Source organism: Micropterus dolomieu, linkage group LG05, assembly GCF_021292245.1.
Source record: "Micropterus dolomieu isolate WLL.071019.BEF.003 ecotype Adirondacks linkage group LG05, ASM2129224v1, whole genome shotgun sequence".
Lineage (NCBI taxonomy): Eukaryota > Metazoa > Chordata > Actinopteri > Centrarchiformes > Centrarchidae > Micropterus > Micropterus dolomieu.
Genome location: NC_060154.1, coordinates 24586582 through 24612176, shown reverse-complemented (window position 1 = coordinate 24612176; position 25595 = coordinate 24586582). Strand labels below are relative to the sequence as shown.

At 42.8% G+C, this 25595-nt stretch overlaps 1 protein-coding gene across 2 annotated transcripts in view; it reads right to left on the bottom strand.

Annotated features, from left to right (window-relative positions):
* Positions 1-9775: 9775 nt before the first annotated feature.
* The window catches only part of plpp3 (phospholipid phosphatase 3), a 29916-nt gene continuing 14096 nt past the window's right edge, over positions 9776-25595 (bottom strand). The window contains exons 2-7 of one of the 2 annotated variants that reach the window (XM_046048675.1): positions 25346-25500; positions 22180-22272; positions 20954-21141; positions 20796-20853; positions 17182-17358; positions 9776-12033 (exon numbers count right to left, since the gene is read on the bottom strand). In XM_046048675.1, the coding sequence (XP_045904631.1) occupies positions 11905-12033; positions 17182-17358; positions 20796-20853; positions 20954-21141; positions 22180-22272; positions 25346-25500 (800 nt within the window). In that variant the 3' untranslated portion in view covers positions 9776-11904. Of the gene's footprint in view, positions 12034-17181; positions 17359-20795; positions 20854-20953; positions 21142-22179; positions 22273-24773; positions 24932-25345; positions 25501-25595 lie in introns of both variants that reach the window. The other variant, XM_046048674.1, reaches the window with a different exon arrangement.

The following is a 25595-nucleotide window of genomic DNA, read 5'->3' as shown; positions in this document are numbered from 1 at the left end:
TTTTTTGTGCATTTGCGTAATAACTCTGTCTCCCCTTCACTTCTATGGAAGCCCACGCAGTCCCAAAAAATGAACTAGTACATGTTTAATTCTTTTGTAGTTTTTTTTGCTTTACAAAATGCTGTGAGCTTAACTTGAATGGAGGAACTTTGATAACAAACAGTGGGGAAAAGCTTTTGAGGGGGGACAGTGGTGTCCTAGCCTCTCATCCCGCTGTTACATGTCGTTGCAGCTGCTTCTGAAGCCTGGATTGCTCTGACCCGAGGCCACCGAGCACTGAAGGTGCATCTTTCACAAGACAAGTTGTTGTGAGAGGGATCAGGGTCCTGGCGAGGCTCTCACCGTGGAGAGCAAGCCCAACAAGGGATGAGGATTCGCAGGGCGAACAGCTCCTTCTGCCTCCGTACAAACTTGTGGGTTTGGAGGTGTTATGGAAAATTGTGTCCTCTTACATTTAAACTTTTATGCATGTTCTTTTACTACTATTATTATTACTATTGTTATTACTAAGTTTGTATGTATTGTGTTTTTATCCTTAACCTTTCCTTCTTCTATATTCCTTATGTTAGTCTGTCCACATTTACTAGGGTTTAGGTCAGAGCTGTGAGATTGTTTTGGTGTTTTCCTCTCTTGTTGTTCCTCTCCTCTCCTGGAATGTTCATTCAAGTCTGAGAGAGGATCTCTGTTCCCCAAAACATAGAAACCTATACTGTGTAAATGATGATGCATCCCTTTGCTCGGGGCCAGACACCCAAAGCTGCCCTAGGCAGCAGGTCTCTGGACCCAGCTGCATATGTGTTGTAGTACTTCTCTGTTTATTCTCTTTTGTTAATAAATTCTTCAAAGACAATGGTTTGTTGTTAGTCAATCATTTGCTTAATCCCTCACCAGCAAGATACATATTTCCACGACAATTTGGCACCCAGATGGGATGGACGAGGGATTCGGACTCTGTTGAAGGACAGAAGCCGGCTTATTTTGGAAAGAACTTGCACAGTGAGAAATTAGTACATAATTGAGTGAAAAGATCAAAGACAACGGTTTGTTGTAACTCAATTATTTGCTCAACCCCTCTCCAGGAATATAGTTTCCATAACAGGAGGGAGTGCCTTAGCGCAGTGATATGAGCAGCAGAGAGAGACACGGCAGGTTTCGCATTCTGTGTTAGATTTTTGCCTACTGTAGCTTTAACGACACTCACATTCATTAGTTCAAACATGAGCACGTTCAGTGAACAACTCCGTCCAAATCACACAGACAGACTGATTTTAACTGATTTTTAAATCACAACAGGACATTGCTTACTCAGTAAGTGGGTAAAAGAAGGTTTCCCGTGTCCAAGGGCATTACAGTCAACAACCAACAGGCTAGTAGACATGAATAGGCAACACTTAAATAAAATGGAGACAAAAACTTTATGCGGTGTGAGGCTAAAGAATGCAAGAGAGAGAGTTGGAGGCATGCTATTGTTCCAGCACAAACAAAGCAATTAGCAACATCCTGTTTGTGACAGGCTGGTCTTAGTTTTGAAAAACCACTTGGACTAATTATGGTATTTTTAGCAAGAATGGTCTCATTTGTTTATAGTCAGTACCAAGATACACTTGTCTCAATCAATCGGACAGTAATGATGTCTGAAAATACATGTTGCATGCTGAACATTACTAGTTGAACACAACTCGCATTCGGAAAGCTTGCTCTGTCAAATAGCTAATGACATAATTGTTTTCCCCAAAAGTCAGCGTGTCAGCGGTTATGTTGTCAGCGCAGCACACTTTCTTTCTCATTTAGGAATGAAGCTCTTCAACCTATGACGGCAATAAAGACATCACTGACATTCTCTCAGAGAAGCCATAAAACATTAATTGACAGTTATTGTTCAGACTCCCATTATCTTGTTGCTCTCCAGACCTCAGAAAGACAACAAACAAGCGTCTGGCTGGGACAGTTTACTGCACTGTGTCACACCTCTGCATTTCTTTAGCTGTGCTCAGTGAAAGTCTTCTGTAGGGGGTCAGTGTTTAGTGAAAGTGGTCTCCATCTATTCTCTCAGTGTTTGACTCATTTCCTTTCTTTATGTGTAACATCTGCGTGCATCGGGGGGAAATGAAAGTGTCCTGTGAGGAGCCAGAGATGAAAGGTTTGTGGTGGTACTAAAGGAGTCAATTCCTGTAACTCAAATGTGTCAATGGTGGTTAGATAGTTTTGTCACTGGGTCATAGATTCGAGAACAGTGCACACAGTTGTACAAATGCGTGCACAAGGAGAGTGTGGGAATGGACTGGCCGTTTTGGGAGAACCAAAAGGCAGAACATGGTGTTAATTGTGGGCCAAGCAGAGACAATTGTGAAATCTACCGTGAAGGCCTCCGCTCAGTCCATGTCACCCCATCCCCCCGTCTGTATGGCTCATCTGCTTCTGTCTCTCATCCCTCACGCTGTCGGCTCTTTTCTTTTCATTTTCTTTGCTCAAGTGCTCGCAAGCCTGCTAGCATGGCTCTATGGCATGGCAATATCGGTGGGTCCACTTTGGTCTAGGCTGAAATATCTTCACAACATGGAATGGACCATTTTCATGTTTCCCAGATGATGTGTCCTACTTATTTGGTGATTTCCTCTTGATCAACTTGTCCCTTTAGTGCTACCATGAGGTTCACATTTGTAGTTTTAAGTGAAACAACAATTGGATTGCCATAACACTTCGTATAAATCACTCCCCCCTCAAGATGAATTGTAATAACTGTATTTCTCCAACACCACCATCAGGTCATAATTTCAGTTATTCAAATATTTTGGTTTATAATTAAATACCTGCAAAACTGACCACCCATAAGCCTTAGCTATACTTTGGATTTAGTGGTTGTTGGCAAATGTTAACATGCTAACACGCAAAACTAAGATGATAAACTAAGATGAATGACTTTGGTGATCCCAGATCTGATCTATTTATCTATCTACCTATGGATACGTTCAGTCTGCAGGCCCAAATGACCCAAATCCAACCAAAGTCACATGGAATCTGATCTTTTCCAGTTCGGATTTGGGACACTTTCATATGTGGTCCAAATCCAACAAAGATCCGATCTTTTAAAATGCGACCCGAGTCTGGACATGGATCGGAATTGATGCGACTTTGATATCACTCTAGAGCAGCTGTTTCACGCGGTGAACCAAAAAGCTCCACAAAAGCAATAATTAAACATGTGGCTCTCTTTCTCCTCTACCTTGCTATCATCTGCTCACAAATTCCGCAAGCTCTCTTCCGAGTTACGTGCATGCTACTTCTCCGAGCGGACGTATTGGGGAGAGAAAGAGAGTGAGTTGTGTGGCAGTTGCATTGTAAGGTGTCAGAAACCGTAATAAGAAGAACAGAAAGTTGTGAACACACTTAATTCGGGAGAAATGTGACCAGTGAGAAGACAATTAAATAGGTGAGTCTCTCGTGAAAATTGGAGAGAGTTAGCAAGTAGGAGCTAATTGGAGCTAACCAGTGTGGCTTGTTTACTTCTTTACAACAGTGTGCTGTGTGTGACGTCATGTTATTCTTCTGCGCATGCGGGTCACTTTCAGGCCTTGGACAGTTCACACTGCAGTCTGATATGGGCCACATTTAAACAATAATGTGAACTGTAAAACAAATAAATAGGATCTGGGAAAAAAATCAGAATTGAGCATTAAGGTCTGCAGTCTGAACGTAGCCTAATCTATGTCTTCATCCTCCCATGTCCTATTTCCCATGTCTCTGAACTGTCAGTCGTGACACTAAAGCCTCGTAAACCTCTGTGGATACCAGATACCAAATGCAGTCAATCAATGATTCCTGCTTTACTGTTGACTTTCAACCTTAATACACACACATTCCAGTAAATTCCTCAGAGCGAACATCACAGCTTTACGAGTACGATGGATGGGCCAAATGTCAGGAGCAGGTATTCAGCTTGTTGTCAGCAAGGCAGATGCATAGTCCCTGAGTGCTGAGCTCACAGTTGGCTCCCTGCAGGATGACAAAACAGATGCGTAAATGCTCCGAAGACACACACTCACATGGATGACCAGTAAATCAGGCAGTAGCCTCTGGATCGCAGCCAGAGGGACTGAGCTGAATTCTGACTCTTAATAATCAGCCAGTGGCTCAGCGCTGCTGGAGAATTTGTGTGTGCGTGTGTGTCTTTTGTTTGTGTGTACGCATGTGGGAGCAATATGTGTTTGTGGGTTTGAGTCCAGTGTTGCGTGAGCAGGTGAACCACAGGGGTATAAGCATCTCTGGCTGTATAACAGAATTTCCTTTGGCAATCCTGAAGAGAAAAGAAGACAAGACAAAGAAGAGGGAGAGAGATGCTTGCTTAACTCCATTTAAAAGATCACAGAGGCCTGTGTCACAGTCATCTAACCCTATTTCCTTCTCACATTTCACGGCTCTCTCTTCATCCTCTGTCCCCTTTCTTCTCGATCTCTCCCAACCATCATCTGTTCTAAAGGCACTAGACGAGAAGTTGATTCCCAGGAGAAATCTTCACTCTGCATTCACTTAACCTGTCTGACTTCATCAGTGGACACGGTGACTGTGAAAGAGTGTGTAGGTGTGTGTTTGCCTGTGTGCATGTGTGCATTTGAAAAGGTCAAGATGTCATTAGGCTTTTCCCTTGATGTTTCTGTAGTAATAATGGTGTTTGGAACAATGATCTTTGTACAAAAAATGAAAATAACCACCAATAAAACATTTTTGCATCTGTAAAAATCATGTCTAGTAAAAACTTCAGAACAACCAAATCCCTGTGCTCCTTTTCTGACCTGTCCACTCCTCCATATGGGCCATGAGGGGACTGATGGGAGGGGGGAGATGTCTTTTCCATACAGGGAGACACAGAAGTAATGTAATGTAGGAAGATTCGATGTAGTCCCAACTTAAAGGTGGGGATTTAGGTTAGTGAATAAAGTCGAAGCACAAATCTGTTTGTAGACAAGTTGGGAAATAGGGCATCGAAAGGCTTGTTGGAGAGAAATTGTGGATGTGAGGGCAACAGAGAGTAAGAGAGTAGGTGGACACAGAGCCCGTTTATGTGAAGATGACATAATCACCTGTTGCCCCTACATACAGCCAACATCTGTGAAATGTATTAACTTTCTATCCTTCACTCTCCTCTCCCTCTTTTTCCATCCAGCTCACCACCCATGCACAGACACTATGTCACACAGGGATAATGCTGTTATGTGTGAAGTGTGCAATTAGTTTTTATGTTCATACAGTCGTTACATTTCAGAAACAAGACTCTCAAACTCCAAATCTTAAAGGTCTGTTTAAGATTGCTCTACTCAGTAATTGTTGAGCTGTGAAAGTAAAGATACAGTGAATTAGCTAACATTTGAATTACGTCCACTTTGGACTGGATGCCAATTAGCACTAACTACAAAATGCAGCTGAAGTTTATGGGACTGCCTGATTAAATTTGCAGATATTTTGTTATCAATTTCAGAACCCATCAGACATCATCTGACAGCGATTTAGCCTCTGGGGACGACGTATAATGGATATCCAGCCAAGACTTGTGGTTTCCAATTATCAATCTAGGAATCATTCAGCTTTTGTCTGACAACAATTTGAATGCTGATACATTTTTAAAAGCTAATCTCTTTGGTTCCATGATTTATAAAAAGCTTTTTGGACAAAGCATTCCGCCTCTTTTGCACTCCACACGGACTGTTTGCCAGCATGCAGCCAAAGTCCGCTCAATTGTGATTGGTCAGACTACAAACCTGCAACAAACAACTTCAAAATTCTACAATGCCTACAGTTTCTGCATATGCAGATATATGTAGAGATTATTTTGTTATAAACCAAAGTATCAAACAAATTTAAATTTTCATCTGATGATAGCTGGAGAAAATGGTTTACTTTTGCTCTTGAGGGGGACATGAAAGTGTTGTTGAGACATTTCACTTGAAATCACAAATATGAACCTCATGGTTGCACCAAAGGGAATGGTCAGGGAATCACCATAATAATTAGGATGCATCATCTGGGAATGATGAATGTATTTGCAAAATGTGTGCCAAGCAGATCTTGAGATATTTTACTGGATACCTGAAAACCTTGGCCTGCTGGTGGCACTAGATGAAAAGTCACCAGAGTAAATAGGATTAATCCTCTGGAGAATGTCTGTGCAAAATTTCATGGCAATCCATCTAATAGTTATTGAGATATTTCAGTCTGGACCAAAGTTGTGGCTCACCAGGCAGACATCCACAGAGCCATGGCTTAAACTCTCCCACTTAAAATCGGAATACATGAAATAGGTTAATCCAGCCTTCCTGACTGTCACAGTTAACAACAGATTGATTTCTAACTCCATTTTACACTCAATGGAATGAGGTTTCATTCATATCAAAAAGCTCCAAAATATCTCCCGAGCGAATACAAAGACAGTAGTGTTCTCATACAGGATCATCATCATAAAAACATGGCTCTAATCCTAAATATTAATCCTCCTGCCGCCTACACATGTGCCTATTGACTTATACCAGCATCCGGCACCCTAACATGTCCTTCTTTTAATCACAGTAGATTTACCAAAAACTGGGTTAATACTTAACAAAATCAGTCTTCTTTTCATTTACAGTATTTATATGCTGCTCCATTTTTCCAATGTATCTGTTTTTGTAAATGAGTTATTCCGTCTGTGAAGCTCTGTCTGAGACAACAGATATCCAAGTGATGGAAGAAACTGTTGCTATTTTTATCACTCATTTCATCCATCTTTCTCCATGTTTTCAAGATGGAAATCTCATATGAAACCAGCTCTTTCTCATTTTCTTTCTTTCTTGCATACAGGTTTCCTTTTTGGCCCTCTTTGTGTCCTGTGGGCAGGTCATATTATGTCTACACACCTCATGTGTGCTACAAACCTGACACAGACACTGCCATACTGGAAACCATTGACTGCGAGTCTGTGCTTCCCTAAAGGAAGTGCAGAGCCCAGCGCAGACTGCTCTCCTCTGATTTTCTCTGCTGGCTCTCCTCTGGCCAGCGTGAATGCTTCCTCTGGCACAGCTGCCTCTCTTCTCACTGGACTGTGCTGCAGAAAAAAGAGAGCTCAGAGCTCCAGGCCTCCAGACGGCTCTCCTGGAGGTGCCACCGTCGCCGCAACCCAGCCCCATCTCTCTCTCACAAATGCTCACTCACAACATTCAAGCCAAACCAGAGCCACCTACAGTAGCACTCTTGTTATGCCATGATGCTTTTTATATCATGTGTGCCAGTGGGCCATTTCACTCAGGGCTTTTTGACTACAACCACTACATGACAAGAAAAAAAGTCTGTTAGTCAGCCTTGTTCTGGATCGCCAGCTGAAAGCCACACTAACCACTTTCACACATACTGATCCTGAGCTAAACACAAGCTAAAACACACACTTGCCAATACTAACGGCTGCATTCTTGCTTGTGACATACCTTTTGCTATTGCTTATGTGAGTTTGATATTCACCCCTGTCCTTATTCAGCCATATGGCATGTGGATACATATGTTATCAATCTGTTGGGCTTCTTCTCAAAAGGGAAAGGTTTTCCACAGCAATTATGTTGGAATCTCTAAAAAAGTCCAGTTGAGCAGAACGGGGTTAACTTGCTGCTGACACTTACCAGCCGTCAAAAGAAATTTATTATTCCACATTTAAGTGCATCAAAAATGTTGCTTAATTAGCTTTATTACTAACTTATGTTGCATTATTCAATTTATTCATCGTCATATTTGCATAACCATTGGTGTGTGGTGAAAACTGTGTATCTCCAAAATGTAAACTGAGGGAAAACAGCCTTGTTTTTAACATGACCGCTATGCATTTCTGAGTTTATCCAAAGGGTTTTTGAAAGGCTTTTATAAGACCAAGGGTGGAGGAATTTCTCAGCCCACAGAGGAGGACGTAATCCATCCAACTTGTGTTAAAATGTCAACATCACAAACATAGGAGTTACAAGGTTTTCACATGCCAACTGAAACTAGTTGTTTTTTTTACCCAAGTTTGGACACTAAGACGAAGGAAACATCAGCTTCACATAAATTCACAGAAATGAGAGTAAACAGACGAAGTGGATGTACTGTCCAGTATGTGATGATGAAGGATGCACACCCAGCACACTGAGAGAGGTACAGCACTATGTAATGCCTTGGCCTCCCTGTGAAGGCCCTGTGCCAGCTCTGCTGCTGCCAAACAAGACCACAACATGGGCCTCTCTCTGCCTCAGCAGCAGGCCCTCTACTATTACAGCCACGCATGGCTGACCCCAGGCCTAACAGCTGTTCACAGGCTCCGTAAATCTCAGTTTGGTGCTGTTTTTTTACAACTGACCTCAGACCAGCTGTACTGTCACTGTCAATAAAAAGACTGCACTTTACAGCACACTAAGGGGAAACATGCATGCCACCATAAAGATAACATCAGTCAAATGATTGCCCTAAATGATGGCCTTTTTACAAACATAGCTAACATAGCAAGTACCAGTCGTTCATTGCTAGAGGCTCTTGTCAGAGGCATTCTTTCTTTCTCTCTCTTCTTTTTCATTCTTCCTTTCTTGTCATGCTTGCATCCAAACTATAAAAATACATCAGTTACTTGTGGGTCACGTAACAGATCTGCTTAGAATTGGAGATTTTTACAAGTTTTAAATATATGTATGTTAAATACTGAATACCATTATGTGGACATGCAGTTCAAATGGTGGGCTGTGCATGATTACAGTGTAGCTTTTGGATTAAACACAGTGATTTTGAAGCCGATAAACACTTGAGATGTGTCATTCAGGCTTTTCTCTCCTTGGTTCAAACACGCTGTGGTGGAGAAAATGACACTTCTTGTATAAGTCAGAATCATAAACCATGGTGGCAGTTCTGCTCTTTTACTTTGAAATACACACACACACACACACACACACAATGACGCCAGCTCCTCTAGTCTGGTGTCTGCCAGAGTGTGAAATCACACACACTTCTGGGCCCTTTTTCAGTGTGTGTGTCATTACACTTGGATTTCATGTGGTATTTTTGACAAAAGGAACTAAGGCCATGGTGAGGCCAAGAGAAAAAAATCTCTTCTGCAGCTTCTACATTAATTAGTACTATTTTAAGCAGTTGTGAAAATTAGACCCGTTATTTACGGTGTGTAAAAGTAGCAATATCACAATATATAAAATGTTCCTCACAAGTTAAATTCCTGCAGAACAATCTTGATTAAGAACAAGAACAGAAGGACTGTCAGATAAATGTACTTATTTTGCATTATCATCATATGTTTTATTCTCATAATTCATATACTGTTGTGGCTGATCCCTTTGCAATGTAGTGGAGTAAAGGTGTGAAGCAAAATTAAGTGGTGGTGATGGCCAGTGGATAAAACACATGGTGTGAGAGACCTGGGTTCAATTCCCTACTGTGACACATCCACCAATGTGTCCCTGGGCAAGATACTTAACCCCTAGTTGCTCCAGAGGCGTGCGACCTCTGATCTATATAGCAATTGCTGCCAGCTAAATGAATAAATGTAAAATTGAAGTACTGAAATAAAGTACCTCCAATTTGTAATTAAGTACAGTATTTGAGTAAATGCACTTAAGGTTCCACCAGTGGCTGCCTTCACTGTGTGCAGCTTTCTTATGTATAGGGAAAGTAACGGGATCATTTCCAGAAGCAAACAATAACAACAAAAATCCATCAAACCATACAAAACTAACATCTTCAAAACTTGCATTCAAAGTGATGGAATAACAGTCAAGACAAGCCAAAGTTGTGTTCATAATGAGCTTTTTATTTAAAAGCACATGTATTAGAGCTAAGTACATTTAGCAGAAAAAACAGCATTGCAACTATGTCTTTTTGTACAAAAAACGAGACAATACAAAAATACTAATATTGAACTTTAATACAGGGTGTATTTTTTAACGTGTATTACAAACATAACTATTACAACCTACAATAGTTTAGTTATCTAGATACAAAATCTTTCAATCGATGCTTTTTAAGCAGCATTTTGTAAAGAACACAGGTCTGTAATCATAGTGGATATATCTAAACATGTTAAGAAACGATATCTTACAGAGTTAATTTTAGTGATCTATACATTATTTATATATTTATAAAAACAGAGTGAAAACGGCATTGTGAAATGATAGGACGGACTATACGATGAGAAAGATGTGCAACATGGCGGAGTGTGTTGTTGGAGGAGGATATCTGAGTAGGCTGTAAAAAAAAAGGGCTTCTGTATCTGTACTGTACAACTGTTAGTGATTATACAGGACAGGCTATAAACATACAAGGTTAAAGATGCTCCTTAGCAGAGAATAAAAATTATAGATCCACAGTTTTTTAATGTTCACCTGCTCACTTGCTCTGACACACAGTGGCGCGCGCACACACACACACACACACACACACACACACACACACACACCCTTGGCACAGCTGACTGTGTGTGTGTTTCATTTGACACACACAAAGTTTATCAAGAGGGCTCATACATGTACACACAAATTCACACACACGAGATGTACATGTACAAACACAAGCGTACCCATGCAAGCACAGGAGAGCACAGGACACACATACACACACACTGAGAGACAGAACTCCATCGCCAATGAGTGATTGGGTGGGTGGGAGCCCCTCCCTGCCAGCAGAAAGAGCCTAAATCATCCCAAAATAATGTGCCAGCTTTGCTGTAAAATCATCACCCACTTTCCATGGTGACAGACCGCACCCCTTCACTCTGCCCACCCATCCCCTTCCTGTTTAGGAAGTCAAACAGATGGCCCAAACACCAGGAAGTGGCATGGCACAGCCACACCTCTTATACCGGTGCTGGGAGGCTGGGAGATCTGCCTCCCTCCTTCCACAGAAAATTTACCTTTACTACATCTAACCCTCAAGAAATGCAACATCCCGGGTTTGGGCTGCTCTGAAAGTCCACTACAGAAAGCTTGATATGCTGATCTGGAGACAGAAATATTTGAGATTGGAGGGCTTCACCTCCTACAGCTATCAGCACAGTTTATTGGGTCACTGATGTATTGCCAATCAGTCAAAAGTTTCACAGACAGCCAAAGGACTGCTCTGAAACCTGTTATACAGGTCTAAGAAGATCAGTATATGATCCCTACAGTGGCCTGGTACAGGGTTAATGTTATTAAAGCCATGCTCTGCTAACCACACCAGGCTCGGTCGGCTTCTAGCAGTTCATATTTTTGTCTCGTGGATGTCAGCATCATCAAGTTTTCTTCCAGTTAGACATCTCAGGCAGCAAGTGGTGATAATGGACAATGAACTTAAAAACAGTGCTATAAGTTATATTTTTCTATACTGTTAATATTTCTATGCTGCTATTTATTGCAGTAATATCCTTCCCCGTAGCTAAGGAAGTTGTTGTCCTACGGCGATCCAAGGCCACAGAGAGTTCAGAGAGGGAGCATCACTGGAAATCCTTCTCTCCCTAGGCAGGGGGTTTGTCTTTTTTAAATGTCTTTTTGTCTCTTCTTCTTTTGTCTTTATTCACAAGTGTTTTCCCCATCAAACCTCCACACCCTCAGCTCTGCCTGTCAAGTCATCAATTTCTTAATTCATTTTGTCTTTTAGCTTCAAATTCTTTTCTGTTTGTGCTCAAAACGATGGGCTCAAAAGTTGATTAGTAGTTAACATAATGGTAAATAATAAGTCTGGATAGTGAGAGTGGACTCTGCTGTGCAAATCTCAAATCTGACACCCTCATCCACAAAGCGCCACGCTGGGCACCGTAAAAGGGATGGAGGATGCCATTTGAGAAGCAGCTACAGTCTCTCGTCGCTACATTCTACTGTCCGATGGGAGGTGAGCAGCATTGTGATTGGCTCCTCAGTCACAGGAAGAAGTTGTTCGCCTCTCTCACACCATGTTGTGGTGGTTGTTCCTGTCAATGATGTCGGATGAAGGGAGCAGCTCCTTCTTGATGGGGGAGGGCGGGGGCGTGGCTGGCTTCACCCGGGGTTTAAACAGGTCTGACACATAGAACACCTGGTGGACACACATAGGGGAGAGCGGGGTGAGGAAACAGCAAACAGAGAGGACATAAGGAATCAGCAGAAAAAAAGAGAAGGAAAAAATTATCCCAAACCAAATAAAGATGGGATCAGATTGTTCAAACCCAATATGGAGATGGTTATTTAGACGTGTGTGTCCGGTTTTGTAATTTGTTTATATGAACCAAGTTACCAAATAATCCCCACATGTCTGTTCTTTAGCTATAAGGCTTCACTCAAACATGTTTTTTTTTCTCAGATTAGCAGCAGTCATACTTTCTTGATATTAAAAAAAAAATCTAATGTAAATGCACAGGTGAAATTTGATTTAAAAAAATCTTGACTCAAAATTTTTTTATATTAATTTAATACCAGGTGCACCTCTTAGCTGGATCTGCAAACAGTCTGGATAAAACATGGCTGGTCTGTAATGTGCATATGCACGCACAAGTTCTTTTATCTGCAGGGGAGCTGTGTGAATGAACGTTGCATTACTTCACAACGCCATGATGAGAAACTCCCTCTCGCCTCACACCGCCACACTTTATTCAATCCCAGAGTAATCTGGCTGGAGGAAGTGATGTTATTTAAGATCACGCTAAACTGACAATCAAATTTAGTTAAGCATGAACCCTTGCTAATCTTCTCCTAAATGATCGGGTGAATTCCCATTTTACTTCAACTGTGAGGTCAGTCTGGCAGGCACTCGCGGCAAACGAAGAAAGAAAGAGAGAGAGAGAGAAAGAGAGAAAAAAAAAAGAAATCTCTTCCTTATATCCTGATGACATCATATGTCAAACAGGAAAATGGGCAGGGGTGGACAGGAAGTGGGACCATGGAAACTACTGTCCACTGTAACAGTAGATTGTCGTTTCCACTTAAAGGGGTCTGGGGTCATTCATGAGCAACAGTGACTTCAGCTGCAGGCTAATACACACAAATACACATACACGTAATTGGCAGGCGCAGAAGCTTTTCCTTCCGTGCTGCCAGTCGAGGGCGAACAAAGGGACTGTGCCAGGGAGATGGGGAGGGCGGGCCGAGGGGAGAGGCTGCCATTCACTACTAAACTCTGAGAAAGAGAGCCCACTGTGCTCCTGCTCCTCGGGGGAAAACAATATGGATAAATCTCACTGGAGCAAATACACTGGGAAAATACACGGTGCTCTCATATGGGAATGTCCTTGGGAAAAACACATAGTGGCCAGATCAGAGTTCATCTTTTGCTGTTTTCTGGAAAAATGGTGGACATACAGTCAGTGATCTATTTATAAAATAAAGGCTGTCTCATTGTGAGTGGTGTACTCAACACAAGGACATTCTCTTCTATTGCAGCTTGACATTTACTGAGCATAAAATGACCTTCACTGGTGACCTTTGACTGATGGATGACATCACACGTAGATAACATACATCACACACAGCTGCTCCCATCGTTTTAAAAGGGCCCTTTGTCTATACAGTCATTAGTTTGTGCAGTATCTTTACATGGGATTTCATATATGATATAATTAGGGGAGTGCATGGGGATATGATGTGCAGTCATATCTCTGAGAATCACCTGAGCCGTCATGGGAAACATCCCAAGCTCGTTTCCCATCACGATGCTTTGCGTCCAATCACGGCAGTTGTTGCTACATCACCCAACCTTCAACCTATCGCCCCTGAACCTCCCATAGTGGAAGGCTTATCACGACCTCACCATTTCCTGCGTGTGATATACACGCAAAAAGCCTCCAGGCCTTTTGTGTTGAGTGATGCAGACTCAGCAGTTAGGCTACGAAAAAAACCTATATATATGTATATGTGTGCGTGAGTTTGTGCTTCTAATTGTGTGTAGGCAAGCCCGACACATAAAGACGCTGAGTCAAACAGGAAGTGAAGGCACTAACTTGCAGGAACTGTGAATGTCTAAAAAACCACTCACTAGACCCCAAATAAATGGTGAATTTGTTTGCACGCATATGAAACCACCTATGACTATAGTTGCAGCCTAACCACACAATACACTGTTGCATTTACACAAATGTGTTTTGCTAAATCTATATCTTAACCCACTGAGTGAAACTTTATAGGAATTGCTTCGGTGTTAATGGCTGCAGAATTATATTGCTACGGCTCTGTGAATGTTAAAGCTGAGGGAGTAAGATGGGCTCATAAAGGTTTAATACAGTAAATATTTTCTCTTTTATGTATAGCAACCTTTTTCTTTTGGCATTGTTCTGTATTCAGTCAGAGTTGCATCTGCGGACATTTTTTGTACTGGTTCCATTGTATACTGCGGCTGTTTAACTGTGGAGTCAAAACCCTTCCTATCAGAAGGATTTTTCATGTGGTCTGGAGTTCTTCTCTAATGTTATCATGTCACAATGTGTATTACTGTTTATGTGCGAATTTTCAAATAAACTACTTTATATGTGTTAACTGACGGCATGGTAAATTTAGATTTAAAAAAACTAAAAACATTTTGTAAATAAAATATGACATCCTGCTTCCAGTTCACTGACCACACAGACACTGCTTCAATATTTGAGACCCTGAGTATGTGCAGCATGTCCTTGTATGTTTAAATCTGAGCGAGTGAGAGATAGCGACCTCTTGCCCCCTCCTCCTTTAACGCCTGACCCAACTCCTCTCCACTGTGACAATGAACCTTCGAAAAACAAATGGCCTCTGCCCCAGCTTTCTCTCTGACAGCTGCTTCCTGTTGGATTCGATACTCTTGACCTTTACTACGACACATGCTGAAAAGTAGGTCACTGTGTCTGATAGGAAGTGCCAGGTAGGATGGACGGACCATTTCCTGTGGTGGTTCCCTGATTCTCTGAATCACAGCCCCGGCAGACATAGTCTGAAGTGTTTGACTCAAGAGATTAATCTACACATTCTAGACTTCATTTATCCGGCTCAGACACCATCTATCATCAAATGTGAGGGCTGACAAAGGGCTGTAAAGCATCAATTAACTTGCAACAAAGGCAACAAGGCCGCAGTCTAACACGTCACTACATATGAATGTGTCCATACTTGGTTTGTATTGTTCATTTCCAGGCATGCACTGGGGGGTACACTGTGATTTAAGTGGTAACTGTAGTCTAGGGACACCTGGAATAGCAGTGACAATAAAGTCAAGGAGCAACACAGACAATTACTGAAATGTATTTGGAAGGAAGTCACCTTTCCACAAGGCCATATAACTCAACATGTGAGATTCAGAACAATTGGTCACAATTGCACTCTTGGGACTGACGTGCTAATCCTCTAATTTGCCCAATGTGCTCTCTTTTTCTCCGTCAGACTTTTGTATCGAAGACAAGTCCGCTGTCTGTGTTTGGACACTGCTCCTTTCATGCATGTACACAAGCTCAGGCTGGATTAATGGAACACATTACCCAGGCTGCCATGGGGCTCTTAAAAATCCACTGTTTCTGCTTCATGAAAACATCTTATGAGACAATATTTCTCCAATAACACAGCTGCTGCTACAACCGCTGGGGTACGCTAAGAAAAACCTCAAAACCTTTGTCATGTCATGACCTTCACATAAAGCCATACATATAAACAGCAATCATTGTGCACAAAAGCGACAGGTAGTAGATCTAAGTAGAGAAGTGAACTCGTGCTTTCGTTCTGACATTTCAAGAATAATGATGGAGCCTGCACTTGTTAACTTAAGACCTAAAGATGTTCACACTTGGATTTAGTTTTTTCTGCTGGCTTTTCTGAGGCACTCAGGTTCATACCTCTTCTGTCCTGCCTCCACTCATCTCCTGTCAGCTCCGATGTGCTCCGCCGCTTATTGATAGGCTGAAACAGCCGAGCTAAATTATTCACAGATGTGTGTTTCTACTAAGACTGGGCAATTCAAAAGGGGCGTCAAGGACTGTAAAACTAACCTGACCGCCTAGATCGCCAGGGGTTTGACTACGTGTGTGTGTGTGTGTGCATGTATAAATATGTGGCGTGTATGCACATGGACGTAGACATTTTGTCTACGTGTACGTAAGCTGTCTCTCTGAGGGTTGTGGAATAGCTGTGTTGGATTAAACACACGCTCATCCCTGAGCCAAGCTGTAGACACGGCTCCTCTCTCCTGTCACCTCCCTCCCATCACTCCTCCTGCCAGATCTGCCCATCCAGAGGCTTTTTTTTTTCCTCGTCAAAACTGATGTCATCCAGGAGCTTCGCCCAGCTGGAGGAGCACTGATTTTGCCAGAGCAATACAGTATATTGTAACTTGCTGTTTTTTACTCAGGATTCAGCTCTTCCTGGCACCCATGCTGTGTGTGTGTGTGTGTGTGTGTGTGTGTGTGTGTGTGTGTGTGTGTGTGTGTGTGAATGTGCATTTTAGCAGTGCCAAGGTCTGCCTAGGAGCCACAACTAAGTTCTTGCTAAATTTTATGCATATAATCCTTTCCACCTTTATGATTTGGATCATGTAGAAAGATAAGGGTTGCTTGTGTGTGTGTGTGTGTGTGTGTGTATGTGCAAGTGTGTGAGTGTGTCTTTCCATACTTTTCCCAGAGGCAGCAGAGTTTAGCAGGGGCCTGCTGTGCTGAACCAGAGCCGCCAAATAAAAAAACCCACAATAATTAACAGCCTCATTCCTGTTTCAAAGGCTAATACTCTCTCTCTCTCTCTCTCTCTCTCCCCTACTCACTCTCTTTTTACACTGCCTCTTTTTTTCCTCTTGACCCAAATTCAATTTTCCTTGGCTCCGTCTAGCTTAGTGTAATGATGAGGGTTACAAAAATCATCTGGCAACTGCCGTGGCAATATGTCACAAAAGTAGTGAAGAAGGTTGCAGAGTATGGATTCGCACTAATACGTAGACACACGCACACTCCTGGACTGGGGCCTGGCTCCAAGCAATGTGTTATTCATTAAAGGGAATCAGATTCTCCTCACGCTGCCAGCTCCCGTTCTCTTCAGAAAAAGTGAAGTGAAAAGAGAGAGCTATGCGGAGGCAAACGTTATTCGAAGGTTGGAGCTTCTGTAGGATCCCCCACTTGTAAAAAAGTATTAAGATGCAAAAAGATGTATTAATTCATGCTATATCACGCATGTTTTCATAAAGTTTGTATGAATAGGTGCACCTAATAAAGTTAAATTTATGTGTTCTCAGTGACATGTGTGCACTCACTATGCAGTATGCCACCAGGGCTCCCTGCACAAAGCCTGCCAGGACATCAGTCGGGTGGTGCTTGTGATCGGAGACACGCGATAAGCCGGTGTAAAAAGCCATCATCAACAGGGTGAACTGGAGCAGTGGGCGGAGGAGACGAGCGCCACGCCATGTAAATCTGGACTGGAGATAAAACTGGGAAGAGAAGAGAAGACACACAGCATGATTTAATATGGACAGTGTTGTGTAAAGGACACACAAGATGTATATGATGTAAAACATGTAACCCACATCATGTTATTGATGGCATTATCAATGACACTGTCACTCCTTTCTGATGCCAGTAATGACCTGAACCCTCACACACACCAGGCTAGACATTTTCATAAAAGTCATTACGTTTAACATATGTTGCACCTGCAGTGTGTGTGTGTGTGTGTGTGTGTGTGTGTGTATTATTACTGTCTGAGAGGCCTAGACTGAATCAAAAGAGGGCAGGCTGGCCAGACACGCAAAGAAACACATCCTCTCTTCCACACACACACTTACAAACTTGACTGCCTGAGACCCGGACATGAATGATTCATGGTTCAACATCCCAGCTGTAAAAACAACATGACCACAGAGCGCCACTGGAACACACACACACACACACACACACACACACACACACACGTATACCCTGCACTTTGTTGGGATGAACTCTCTACCCTCTATTAGAGTAAATAGACAAAGCGGATGCACCCCCTGCAACCAAAAACCTTTTTCTTTGTCACGATAAAGACTGAGAAGAGCCAAAACAGGAACAACTAGGTCCAAGGCCAATGTAAATACATGGACAGCCTCTTTCTCTTTTTACCCACATACATGCACGGTGGTGAGATCAGCCCAGGTTCCTCAGACATCCTGCGTTTCTGCACCACTCATACCCTTAACTTCCCGTCTCTCACACCCAGAGGTCTGTTAGGGCCTCAGCCAAGGTCTGCCCAGCCCAAAACCTCTAGACGTGTGTCTTATAATCAGCTAGGCTAACAATACCTACAGACAGCCACAACGCCTCCCAGCAATCCCAGTCCACTACGAGCCCCTGTGCGGACATAAAGCTCCCTCGCACTTCCTTTACGACTCTATCATTGTTCTCCTCCTTACGGAAGCACAGGAAGTGATCCCTCCCATCCCTTCCAGTCTTGTTCTCTCCTCCCTGGCAGGGATGTTTAAACTTCAGGCTTCCTCCGCAGTGGTTCTCAGGTAGCGAGCAGGGACTACTGATAAGTACTTTTGTCTAAAGTTCTGCAGCCATGAATGCAACATCCGAAAAACCCTTCGCACAACATCCTAAACCTGTCAATTTTAAGAATGCTTTTATGGAGGATATAGGAGGAAGAATCAGCACTTGCACTTAGCCAAAACACAGAGTTACGATGACCTGCCAATCAACACCGCCCTGTCTGACTGAAGGGCAGGGAGTAGACCCAAATAACCCGTCTTGATAAGCGATTTAGAAAGGTTAATGACCTAAAATCTTGAAATTAATTCTCTCCTCTTTAAATACAGTCCAGACTTAACTAGACTGCAGCAGAAAGGCATCTGCCTTTCTGACCCAAGCCATCCTCCCAGAAATTTGCTGTGTGTCTCAAATAGTTAGATCTAAAGAAAACAACAATAAAACACAACAACAAAAAGAGTCCCAGCTGATTCCCATGACAGAGAGAGACAACAGCGACACAAAGTCTGGTGGTTTGTAAAGGAATCCAGCTCATTCCAGTGAGATCTTCTTTCTCTGGCTTTCTTGCTCTGACTCAAAGTCAGCGTTAAATAAAACAGAACACACACAAACAAGTGAGAAAGTGTGTTTTTCCTGCCAGCCCCCTTCCCTTCCCCTCTTCTGGTTCACACCATGCTGGGAGACAAAAGCATAGTTGTGGTAAAAACTATTTATATCACAAGCAAACTTATTGTTTTTTATTTAACCAACAACATGCTATTTGCCTCAGTGACAGAAGGTTCTTATAGGCACTTAAAACCCAAAGAAATAACCCAGTCCTTTGCTACCGGATAGTTTGTCTGTAGAGATGTGTGCACATTAGACTTAACAAAAGATAGCTCAGTTGTTCTCTGTGGCTGTGGTATAAGTGTTACAGCGTGCCATGCAGTCTGTGTGCCATCTCAGAAGGCTGTGACACTGCTGGTATCAACTCAAACCACATCAGACACAGACACAGCACTCAGACACGCTCGGCAGGAAATGAAATGCCAATTAGCAAATGACTGGAGGCCGGGGGAGGGAGTGTGAGGTGACAGCCACAAAATGACACTTTCACCTTGGTGAGCAACGAGGGAGCAAAGACAAGGGCCGAGGTTGAGGGGAAGGACCCATGAAAGGGGATGCAGATTTGTCAGTGCTTGTAGAAAATGGTTTCTTGAGAACCTGTTTTCACCAGAACTGTACTGCAGAGTGGATGTTCAGATTTAATGCATCTAGTACAGAAATGATTGGTCAGAAAATGTATCAATAATAAATTTGATGAATGGTTTGTCATTTTAAAGAATAGTTACAGTTAGTAGTTACACATGGGTAACACAATAATTCTAACTCAAGGAGACTTAAAGAGAGTGGGAGGTTCTGTGAATGAAAACATGATGTCACATGGTTTTCAGCTGGCAAAAACAAAAATTGCCGCAGATTCCTTTTTCCATTTGGAATGCCACCACTGTGGGCTTTGATTCAGGATGGTTTTGTATTCCAAAACATCAACTACAAATTGTTCCTCCTCTCCTCCTCTGAATCTGCTCTCTTCACTCTTTCTGTTAAACTGTTTGCACCAGCCTCCTCTGGCTATGGTCCTGAGCTCGCCACAGCTGGAACACTGGTCTCGGACTAGTGTGTTACTCCGTGGTCTGGATGCAGCACATCTCCTTTCCCTCGCTGTTTTTTCCAGGCTTTTTATTCACTCTCCTCTCTTTTCCTTGGTCTAACCAGACTGCAGTTGTAGGTTCACACAGAGGCTGGGAAATACCCGCAGCAAGACTACACTGCATGCATACACAACCATACACCAGAGCTTCAACTGTCAGCCCACTTTGAGAACCAAGACCACCTTGTAACCAAGCTCGAGCCAGCCAGACCCAAAACATTGACTCTCTTCTCTCCTCTTCAGATGGGAGGAGATGACAGGCGAGCTATGAGTTGGCAATTGTGTGTGTGTGTGTGTGTGTGTGTGTGTGTGCGTGTGCATGAAATGCCTCTAGGGTGCTAAGCCCCACCCGACACCCAAAACAGGTGGAGTGAGAGGGAGACATTGAGGGAAATGGGAGAGGACAGGAAGTGCACACACAGCTGCTCTGAAGAAAACAGGTGGAGTGCATCCATCCCTTTCTCGGAGGAGTAACAAAAAGAATTAAACTATTCATAAACTGGGTGAGGAGATAAAGCAGAGGAGCAAGAGGAGGAGAAGTGGATAAGTGGATAACAGTGTTTTGTTTTTTTCTTCATGGATCCCCCAAACACAGCCCAACTGTCTTTCCATGACTCCCTCTACAATCTGTAAACCACTGTTTCTGTTCCTCTCATGATGTGTGTGCTTACATGAATGTTTGTGGTGTATGTGTAAGAGAGTTTAATAGTTACTTACAGCCAGGTAGAGCATGGTAAACATTGAGAAAGAGGCATGTCCTGAGAAGAAGGATTTCCTGTAGAGAGAAAGATTATCTTTTGTCATGTTTTTCAGTTTAGTATTTTTAATACAGCATATACACTGTATATTGTGGATGTATTGGTGTTCACACAAACCTGGCCTCCTGTACGTCACTCTCTTCACCAGTGCAGGTATAGTTGGTGATGTATCCCAATGAACAGTTAATGGTGGAGAAATCTGGTTTACAAACATCTATGAAATGGGGTCTCATACGACCCACCGACACCTTGGCAATATCTGTGAACGACTGGCTGACGGCACATCCGAAAAGAAACACGCCCATCTGCAAAATCACACACATTAAAGATTAGACATATATCAATCTCGTCAGTTAAGTCTGACCCTGTCCCCCTGATTTACTGTTGCCAAGCCTGTCAAGCGGTGGCTTTCTGAAACAACATAGGTCCTTAATTTTAGACATAAACGTAGGTAGACAAAAGCAGGCTACTAATTTCTTGCTTGCAACTGTTGGTTTTGTGGCTAGTGACAGCTGATACTAACAGATTTAATCAACTGTAACTCGCTAGCGAATTGCACTAATGATAGCTTCATGAACTGGCAAAATGTGTCTCTTTTAATGTTTTTGTTTTTACATTTCCAGCTGACTCATTTTAAACCGAGAAGCCTGTAAAGAAGTCTTAAGTATGCACTTTGGCTAAATACGTGATATCATGCTAAAATACTGAGGCTAAAGTTACATGTCCCAGGCAAAAAGTCAGCATCCTCACCAGACGATGATCCATGTAGAAGACATGGAAATCAATTAACAGCATTGCTCTTTTATTTCAGAGCAGAGGTATTCAGCCCTAGTATGATATGATTACAAAAAATGTAAGATCAGACTGTATTTCATGCTAAGCTACATTCTTACAAGACAAAGGTGAGGTTTATGCTTTATTGTTCGTATTTTCAAACAGTATGTTTCACTTAATATTTCAAGAGTAAGGGCTTTCAGGATGAGAGCTAACTGATGTGTTTGGCGAATGTACCACCATCTCCAAAATCTAATAGAGCAAGACAGCTTTTTTCAACCTAACCTGTAACCCACAAAATAATGTAGTATGAAATGCTCCTTGGCCTCAGAAGTAGCACTGGTTACTTCTCTTGATAGTAAGCATGTAGCTCGACATGCTAACAATTGTAGCTTACGTGAACAGACAAACACACTGTTTAACACATTGAATACAATACACACACTTGTATTTTTATTTTGGTGAAGGTCACCATGCAAACTCTTTAAATGTTCAGGGGAGGGGTTTAGCGAATGGTCAATTATACAATAATCAGAATATGTATGAAAGCACCCTTTTGGAGAGCTGACCTGTTTGTAGAGAGCTGCGACATAGGGATTCCCAACAAAAGACTTGGTTCCCTCATGTAGCTGGTGAATCCTGAAGCATTCTCCAATCACAATCTAAAAGAAAGGATTGTTTTTTGAGATAAACAGATGACACTGATCACAAATAAAAGACAAATTCTAGCTAAGTGATGCTGCTGAGTCCTACAGCCGTGCAGTACATTTAGATTCATATAACCATGCAGTAAAAACAATAGCGTTTGAGTGTGTATCATGCAGGATATCTAAAATAATTCCAGACTGAAGACACAGATTGAATAGAAAGGATGTATAAAGGACAAACAGGAGAGACAGAATGAGTGGGATTCACACACAGACAAACATGTAGAATGAGCATGGCCTGCCTTTCCCTCAGGCAGTTTTGATGTGATGTGAGATCATAATGAGTGAGTGGTGATGCTCTGCTAAATGATAAGATGGGGCTTTGTATGTGGGATATGGAGAATAATGAGACGGTGAAGGGAAAAGGAACACATAAAAACTTAAACCAAGGATCTAGACTGAGTCAATATCTCAGTCAGACTGACTTTGATATAAGGAGGATTTATATTAGGGTAATGGTCTGCTATAAGGCTTAAGTCAAGTGGGCAGACCCTGAATCCTGCGTTATTCCAGCCAAGTGGTTTTAAGTAACGTTGGGGCCCATGGACAGACCTCATCTATACTGAGGGGGCTTACGCCAAGCTAACCCTCAAGGCATGGATATGTCAATCATATCTGAACCACCTGGAGTATTTGACTGACGGATTGGCTGCTCTCCACTTCTAACCACATCTCTCTTTCCTTCCTCTTTCCACACAAGGCTTCAGTCTTCGGCCTACCTTCTCACTGAGTCTCTCAGGAAAATATTTACCTGCCCATCTCTGAGCTAGCAGACACTGTGAAAGTGAATGGCATTAAGACTCTAAACGTGTGCACATCTTGAGGCTCAGAGTTCCCAGACATCCTATGAAGTCAATACAGATACATAATGTTTGTGTTTACACGTACTGTGTGTGCATTGTTAGGCTTAATGAACACACCTTTCCTGCCTATTGAGTGGTCAGCTGGCAGGCTCACAGCCAGAAGAAATAAACATGGTGGTGTATTAGTGTGTGTATGCTATTGTCAATGAATTGTTCTGATCTGACCTTAAGATTAGAACCACAGGAGGCTGATACAGGCCAGAGAAGTTTATTTGGCTTGTCAGCATTTGCATTCAAACCTCTCGTCCCCTTCTTTATCTCCTTGTCTTGGTTTATTCCTATGTGTCTGGCTGTCTAAGTGCAGACAGGGCCTGTCACGGATACAGCAGGCATCTCTGATCAGAGCAGAGGGCTCAATAGGTGCCGGATGCGTTTATTTTGATCATCAATGAGTATGCTTATAGAACAGTATTTCACTATTGCTAACTCTGCTTCACAGTGAAAACACGGCCTGTCAGACATACATATGTCTCACCAGCGAGACTGTTTCCCTTGCAGTGAAGATAAACAAGAGGCCCAACTGGAATCTGCTACCAGTGCGCGTACATGTTTGCATATATGTGTGTGTGTGTGTGTGTGTGTTTGTCTACATGAATGAGCGCAAGTGTGTGTGCGTTAAAGGAATGGTGTAGGCATGGCAGTAGACGCCACAAATGGAACACAGCTGTGTGAGAAACGCCAGCTTTGCCCACACGTGAACATGTGAGGGAACTAACTAACACAAGCACAGTCTACTGGTTCAAATAAGAAGAAGAGCTGAGCTGTTACAGTGTATGTGTGTGTGTGTGCGTGTGTGTGCCCACCAGAGGCAAAGTGACATCTCAGTCTGGAAACTTATGAGGGGGCTGTGCCACATAGAGTGTGGGGGCTGTAAAGATCATCTAGCCTGACCACGTGGCACTAATTGACATACAAACAGCCCACCATATGCCATTATAACATGTTTGCACTAACTTGACCCCCCTCTAATCTCCTGGCACTACACTAGAGCAATTCCTTCTCTGGAGCAAAAGTCAAGTCATAGGAATGAAGAATTCATGGTGTTGCTAACTGGTTAGACGCCTCAGGCTTTCAGTGAGGCACTGTGGGTATGGGAGAGAGCACTGACACAATTCACCCGAAGCAATGTGCAGGGCACAGAGGGCATGGAGTCAGGGTGCAGGGATACGAGTGGGAGGTATGAGAATGGACCAAGAACTTGTAAAATCTCTTTGGTCTCTGGCATGCATGCGTCAGCACACACACAAACACGCACTTCCTAATGTCGATTGGGGGTCATCCCGCTACAACTGACTCGCTTAGTAAAGTCATAAAAACAGGCCATTACAAATGCCTTGGATGAAAGCTAACACGGAAGAATAAAGTATGACGATGAAAACATTATAGAATGAAAGGACAGGACATAGAGCACATTAATAACAAAAGACTGGATTATTTCGGAAAATACTGCATGATAAATCACTCAAACTTCTTGATTAAGGGGCTTTGTTAGTGAGACTAATCTACAGGACTAAAGTACATAAGAGTTCAAAAGAAGTGAGTTTAAATTGGAGTAAAAGCAACAAACAGAGGGAGGTTTAAAGGTCGACTTACAGAGAAGATGGCAATAAGAATGCCAACACCAGTAAGCACGGCATCGCTAATGGTGTCTCCCTCTTTTCGGGGGTAGCGGATGGACTCGTCCAAACAGTAAAACCCACGCTGGTACGGCTTTATGGTGCTAGTCTCAATGATCAGGAAAGGCAGGCTAGCTACAAAGAGCACAAGGAAAGAGGGGAGCCAAGAGAGAGAAAGACAGGGAGAGGGAGAGAAGAAAGAAAGCATAAAAGCACCAGGTCAGTGACACAGACATAAACAGAAGAGAACAGGGGGAGCACAAGGAGCACACTGGCAATAGGGGATCATGGGATATGGCAGAAGTGGGTGGGGCTTAAGGACGCCATGTATGGTCAGCTTATAGCAAAGGAGTGATGGATGTCCAAAATCTGATGCAACTGACACCATAAATGAAAAGCTATGTAAAGACGACTTTTCTGAACGTTACTAGATCTCATGTAGCCTTGTCACTCCTTCACAGCCACCATCATAAACCACCAGCCCTCCCTGTTTCTGCCGTTGGTGTTCCCCAACACCGAGTGCTCTTTGTGTATGGGGGGGAGACTTACGGACACCGCAGGCAGTGTCAACCCAACAGTAGTAAGCACTGAGGAACGGACGGTGCTTTTCTTGTATGGGTAGCTCAGGCTTGAGTCACTGCAGTAGAGACCCCTCTGGTATGGACGAACAGAGGTACGGTGTAGAACCAGGCTGGGCAGCATAGCTACGCACACACATGAATGGAAGCATGAACCCATGCACACATATATACATAAGGCTGGCTCACAGTCACACCTATTATAGGGAATCATACTCCAT